The 7087-nt window shown below is 36.8% G+C and overlaps 1 protein-coding gene across 3 annotated transcripts in view; it reads left to right on the forward strand.

Moving 5' to 3' along the window:
• LOC107566831 (FA complementation group A) overlaps positions 1 to 7087 on the forward strand; it is a 75090-nt gene that overhangs the window by 40336 nt on the left and 27667 nt on the right. For 2 of the 3 annotated variants that reach the window (XM_016252378.1, XM_016252379.1), the window contains exons 3-10: positions 1485 to 1566; positions 1737 to 1879; positions 3624 to 3719; positions 3935 to 4002; positions 4101 to 4204; positions 4709 to 4801; positions 4984 to 5038; positions 6002 to 6114. In XM_016252378.1, the coding sequence (XP_016107864.1) occupies positions 1485 to 1566; positions 1737 to 1879; positions 3624 to 3719; positions 3935 to 4002; positions 4101 to 4204; positions 4709 to 4801; positions 4984 to 5038; positions 6002 to 6114 (754 nt within the window). Of the gene's footprint in view, positions 1 to 1484; positions 1567 to 1736; positions 1880 to 3623; positions 3720 to 3934; positions 4003 to 4100; positions 4205 to 4708; positions 4802 to 4983; positions 5039 to 6001; positions 6115 to 7087 lie in introns of those variants that run through there. The other variant, XM_016252380.1, reaches the window with a different exon arrangement.

Here is a 7087-nt window from a genome sequence, read left to right on the forward strand (position 1 = left end):
CTTGGAACAGTGGTGAACCTTCCCAGGAGTGGCCGGCCTACCAAAATTACTCCAAGAGCGCAACAACGACTCATCCAGGAGGTCATAAAAGAACCCAGAACAACATCTAAAGAACTGCAGGCCTCACTTGCCTCAATTAAGGTCAGTGTTCATGATTCAACAATAAGAAAGAGACTGGGCAAAAACAGCATCCATGGGAGAGTTCCAAGGCAAAAGCCATTGCTGACCAAAAATAACACAAAGGCTTGTCTCACATTTGCCAAAAAATATCTTGTTTATCCCCAAGACTTTTGGGCAAATATTCTGTGGACTGATGAGACAAAAGTTTAACTTTTTGGAAGGTGTGTGTCCCGTTGCATCTGGTGTAAAACCAACACAGCATTTCATAAAAATAACATTATACCAACAGTGCTGTGGCATGACCTTAAGCAGTCCATTCATGCTCAAAAACCCTCCAATGTGGCTGAATGAAAACAATTCTGCAAAGAAGAGTGGGCCAAAATTGCTGTGAAAGACTCATTGCCATTTATCGCAAACGCTTGATTGCAGTTGTTGCTGCAAAGGGTGGCACAACCAGTTATTAGATTTAGGGGGCAATTACTTTTTCACGTAGTGCCAGGCAGGTTTGGACAGCTTTTTTCGCTTAATAAATGAAATCATAATTTCAAAACTGCAGTTTGTATTTACTCAGGATATCTTTGTATAATATAAAAATTTGTTTGATGATCTGAATCTTTTAAGTGTGACAAATATGCAAACAATTAAAAAAAACAGGAAGGGGGCAAAAACTTTTTCACACCACTGTATATGACAGCTGCTGGACACTAGCCAAATGAAGTAAACAAACGTGATTCATTGTTTCAAATAAAAAATAGCGAAATTCTGGTAGGACTGACAAACTGACTAGGGCTGCGTTCCACTTCACTTTTAAACACGCTCGTGAACTTCCCTAAGCACCATTTTAAAGTGTGTTCTACTTTGAAGTGAACGAGGGAAGTTTATATGTACAGACCCTCGACCCCTCAATTTTGACACAGTGAGTGAGTCTACTTCATATGTACACTTCAGGCAGCCCCATATCGCATATAATTTATCCCCATCCCAAACAACTATATATTATACAAATTGCTGCATCAAACTAGCTCTTAAGGAAAAACTATTTAAATAATAAGTCAACTCCATAGTGAATTCTAAGTGATCAAGGGCTTAAGACGTTCCAGTTCAGCCTATTGCAACGGTTTCGCCAGTAGCGAACACTCGTGAAACATAATCAATGACGTAAAACCTAATCAACGAGACTAGGGAGGGAAGGGCATAAAAAACGAACTATAATGCAGCCTATGAAATGGGGCACCAGACAGGAAGTAACTTAAGTCCACACACAAGACGTGATTTTAATAAGTGTTGTTTAACAAATCATAATTATCATAGTATAGTGATGTTTACAGGTACTGCATTGATTACCTTTAATCTGTGATTCACAGTCACATCATAAAATTAGAAGCATCAGCTGTGACGGATATGAAGGGCTGGAGCACAACACGGGCATTCAGACATCTGTTCTGGGTGAGACGCGTCTGCTGGCGCCTTTAGTTCTCATAAATTATGAAAGCTTGATGTGGAATTAACATGATTTTGAAACTGCTTTTTTCTCTCCTTTTTTTTCTATCTGCTTATCTTAATGTGATTGTGTTGTTGATGTGTTTGTGTTGGTTTTGTGTATTAATGTTGATCAGAGAATGAGCTTCGGAGGAGATCGGAGCAGATGGGGGTTCCGGTCGGGCTGCTGTCAGCGAGAGTTTTGCTGGAAAACATCGAGGATCTGATCACACAGACAGACACAAACACAGAACATGTGTTACTGAACACTAAACAGAGAGTATGTCACATACTGCAGGGCTCCAGACTGCGACCAAATGATCGTTTTTTTCGAACAGCTTTTCTGCCGGTGCGACTACATTTTGTAAGCAGTCGCACTGGTGCGACCACCAGTTTGCCAAACTCTTAAGCACTGCATATGAGAAACAGCAAACTGGTCCGAGCTCAAAACCAGTTTATTCGGAAACCAGTGTTGATCTCACACTTTTACTGCAAAGCGCTGCGAGATTCAGTGAGAAGCATTCAAATTCTGCTCAGAATTATTCTGTTATAAACTGGTCAAACAACGTTGACGTACATCAGAAAACCAGAAGTAGTAACGCTAACTATAACCATGGTGTTGTGGCAGAAACGGTCAAATGTTATGAACTACATTACTCATTTCAGGGTTTGTACAACCTTTTTAAGGAGGGAAATTCAAGCACTTTTCATTGACTTTCAAGCTTTTCACTCAACCATTTCCAGCATTTTAAAGCTCTAAAGAAATATTCCATTTAAATGTTATTTTTAATGGGATGACCAAAATATACTTTGTGGTAAACAAGCACTTATGTAAAAAAATAAAAATAAAAAACCACTATAGTCCAGTCAAGTTAAGTCACCTTTATACAATACTGATTGTGACAAAACAGCTTTACACTGTCAAACAGGAAAACAGTTTGTCAATAATTCTATAACCAGTAGATGGAGGAGCACTTATTGGCTTAGTCATTCATCTCTGCTTTTTGCTTTATATTTTGAAATTATAAAATCACTATTATAAAATATCAAATCATCAAGAAATCAAATTATATCAACGTTTAGCACTTTTTTTGTGTATGAAGTAAGAAAAATCATAGAATTAAGCATGGTTATCGGTTGACGCAAATAATGTGATAATAGCCAAATATTGGTCTTGTCTATATATCTGTCACTAGTCTATTTATCAGAATATTCAGTAAAGAGTGAGTGTGTGAACCACTGCGCCAGAACAGATTTTTGACATTCACTTGCAAAGACAAACTTCCTTGAAGCAAACCAGACCTTTTCAGTGACTCAAGTATTTCACACAACTATTTCCAGCACTTTAAAGCTCTACAAATTATCCAATTTAAATGGTATTTTAATGGAATGACCAAAATATACCCTGTGGTAAACAAACACTTATGTAAAAAAAAATGACTGTAGATGACAGTAGATGGCAGCAGAAGACCACTTATTGGCTTATTAGTCATTTATTTCTACTTTTTGCTTTATATTTTGAAATTATAAAATCGCTATTATAGAATATCAAAGCAAGAAATCTTTTTTTTTTTTGTGTATGAAGTAAAAAAAAGCAAGAGCGCTCACTAAAGTTGTCAGTCAGTTCCATATAATACTATAGAAGAATAATGGTGCATTTGAGAGTAGAATATCTTAATTTTCCTTATAAAATTAGATTTCGCACATTACTGTTTTTAAAAAAAAGTAAATTTTGTGTGCTTCCCAACTCAAGCTCAGTGCTTTACTGTCAAATGTGCATTACCAAGAGATAAGCATGTAATATTATTAGAAACGGCAGTTATTAATATAAAACAATAGTCATTTTATGATTAAATTATCTTTATTATTCGCTACCAGATCTGCTCCTGACGCCACCACATGTAGATCTTAGTAGTTCTGGTGCCACTGCTCTCAGATGTTAGTCTGGAGTCCTGTACTGATACAGCTGATTGTTTTTACATTCTGATGGATGTGTTCATGCATTAAAACTGTGTTTTTAACAGTCTGATGTGTGTGCATTACTGAAGTCGGCTCAAGTGCTGATGTCTGCTGGAATATTCAGTCCCGAGCTCCTCTGGCAGGAATACTGGAAGCTTCAGGTGTGTAAGTGTGTGTGTGGATCAGGCTTTGCCTTTACTGTATTTGGCCATAGTAAAGCTATTGACGGTAAAACCTGAAGTCAACCTGATGTCCCCATGAGGACAGCTGCTTAAAAACATGCTTTTCTCTGCTTTACTCAGAAACAGGCTTCTGTGAATTCAGTAGTGATTGCTGTGTGTGTGAGTGAGACTGGTTTGTATTTATGTGCACACAGCCCGTGCTGGAGGTGATTTATCATCTACACACTCACAACATCCTCACGCTGGACTTCATGCTGGAAAGGTAATGCAGTCATGACATGAGATACAGGAGATAAATGATCATCAGGCATTCTGTAGTCAGAGCAGTCGCCACATGTGATGTTCTGATGTGCTGATCAGAGATGCAGCTGTGAGCGCATGGATCACTGATCAGCTGAAAGCTTTATGTGCTTCCATGAAAACCACACCGGATGACCAACAGATACGACATCACATCCTCTCCAGTAAGAAATATTTCTCACTGACTCGCATCACTGCCTTGCACCTGTTCTTTCTCTGTCTGAGTTTTTTATTTAGTATACTTTATAATATTTTACTTAAAAATTGCCAAGGCATTGCATATAAATATACAAATTAAGAGTACCAAATGAAAATAGTTCAAAGCAACATGCAGAAATGAATAAAAGGAAAAAGAACCAATACAGTGTAATAGTTAAATTATTCAAATGAAGTAAAAAGAAAAGAAAAAAATACTAAATTATATTATTCTTCACTCACCCACATAAAGATACACGTAGATACGGTCCTTGTGTTCAAATAATGACCCGTAGTAACTCATCCACATATCCAGTGTGTGATGTGTCCATTTCAATTCATGATAAAACTTCCAAAGTTGTTTCAGTGAGAGCTCGGTCTCATCGTTTGAGTTTGGACACTCCTGCTCTTCTGTGTTTTTGGATGAGGTTGTGTTCCAGTAGTGTGGTGTGTTTTTATTGGTTGTGCTGTAGCTGTAGTGTGTGTTCTGGTGCGGAGGGCGTTTGAAGACTCCGCTCATAATCTCTCTCAGACATGCTGCTGGATTCTGGACTCCATGATCTCGTGTAAGTCTGACGCACCGCAGAATATCATGCTAAACTACACTGGGAAATGTACACTTTAAATAATGTGTAGTTCACATGCACATGCAGGTTATATTTTTCAATAAATAGTCAACTTAAAAAAACTAAACTATTTTTATAAGCTATATTATTATAGAGTAATATGATTTGTGTTTGATCTTTAGGGCTGCTGGACTCACTGAGTGTTAAAGGCACCGAGACGTCAGCTGCTGGCTTCTGGTAAATGTTAATAGTGAATAATTATTCAATAAAAGTATATGATCAGAGGTTTGGAGGTGATAAATGGTTATGGATCATTCAATTTCAGTAACTTTTTTTTTTTGTATCTATATGTATTTTAGTGTGCTGGTGATATATTTTTCTATATAAATACACACAAAAAAAATATTTATTTTGCATCCTAATTAGCATTTTAATTTCGCATTAGGTTTATGGTGAAGAAGTGGTTTAACAGAAGTCTTCATTTAGGAAGCTAGAAAGAAAAAATGTGATTACCGACAAACTTTTAATAAAAAATTTCGCATTAAGATGTTCCTGCATAATCTATATAACCTAAATCCCGCTTCAAATTTGATTGACAATGTGGAAGTCCGCTTCCAGATGCATTACTATTTCATCCCTGAAAATGAGTAATCCATTCTGGGAGGCTCTGTCGAGTTGACATGGAATAACTCTCACATTATTCAGAAACAGAGGCAGATGTGTTCTGGCCAGTGTAATGTCACATGGATGGCCATGATTGTTGTTCAGGACACAACCTGTTTGCACTTCTCCGCTCTAGCAGGCGTTACAGATCTCTGTGCACTAGAACACATCTAGGCATAAAAACATTTTTTCCCCCATGCCATCTCCAGCTTAAACAGAAATTACCACATCTTCTTTAATTATTTTCTTAACTAATTAGTGCCTCTCTCTCAAATATGATATAGTTACATTTATTTTTATTTACACAGCTGTACAGTAAATAATGCACAAATTTGTACATACATCTTCTGTTCCAGATGCATACCGCATTATTATTATTATTTTTTTTTTTTTCTTAGTCTTATTTAAATGTTCTTTCTGTTGTCAGTGTCATATATGTATGTACTGTATGTATGTATGTTTGTACCAAGAGCTCCTAAAAAAGCCCACAACAAATTCCTTGGCCAAAAAAGCTCATTCTGATTCTGATTCTGTTAGGGTTCAAGTGTTTGACGTCTCAGTGTTTGGTGGCTGTGTTACTGAAGACACATTGCAGCGGTTCTTCACACACACGCTCATGCGTGTTTTTACATACCGACCCATTTTTAAAGGTGAGACTTCTCTCTGAATTATTTCTTAAATACTGTATGTTGCCTTCATGTTTTATTAGCGAAGGGCAGATTGTTGTTGTTTTAACAATAAACAAGTGAACAGCACATACAGAACATGACGGTACAGTATGAATTTTAGAAACACAGTTTAGAGATGGTTGTAGTGTGTTGACGGTCTAACATTCTGTCAGTCTATATTTGACAGGGTTGCCACGGGTCCTTGAAATCTGAAAAAAATCTGAACAAAAAAAAATAAAAATTCAAGGCCCTGGAAAGTTTTTGAAAATAAACATACATAGATACAGGTCCTTGAAAGTGCTTGAATTTATTTTGTGCAAGAAGTTTTCTGGAAAAAATCCTATATTATTCCCTCTAGTCCGCTAATGTGTTATTTCGCCAACACTTCGTGGACTATGCATACTAGCTTGCTTGATTTGCGTTAGTTACGCGCATTTACGCATTACGTTAAGTGTTTCCCACGTGAGGTACTTTTTGTTGTACATTGCCATGACGTTCACGCGTGCACGAAACTACTACAATGGTACCTCAAAGTTGAATTGCTTTGCTTGCTAAGATAATGTAAACCCATGAGGCAAGAAAAACTTAAACGCATTTTCATATATCCTAAAACTTCTGGTTACATGAGCCTAAGCTCTTTTCAATAAAATCCATGCAAAAGTTAATATCAGATCATTTTAGAATACAGTACAGGATTATGCAAAACAGAAATACGACACAGAATATCAGGTCTCAGTCATATGGCCAAAAAAAATGCTTTTTTTTTTTTTACATAGTTGTGTTTGACACATGAAAACTAAAACAATGAATCTTACAAGGTAACACGACGTAACCTTGCTCTCACTTGAAATGTATCCCCACCAGTGTCGGGGGTAACTCATTACAAGTAATGCGAGTTACGTAATCAGATTACTTTTTTCAAGTAACTAGTAAAGTAACGCATTACTTTTTTAAT

Source organism: Sinocyclocheilus grahami, unplaced genomic scaffold, assembly GCF_001515645.1.
Source record: "Sinocyclocheilus grahami isolate Dianchi unplaced genomic scaffold, SAMN03320097.WGS_v1.1 scaffold1103.1, whole genome shotgun sequence".
NCBI classification, from domain to species: domain Eukaryota; kingdom Metazoa; phylum Chordata; class Actinopteri; order Cypriniformes; family Cyprinidae; genus Sinocyclocheilus; species Sinocyclocheilus grahami.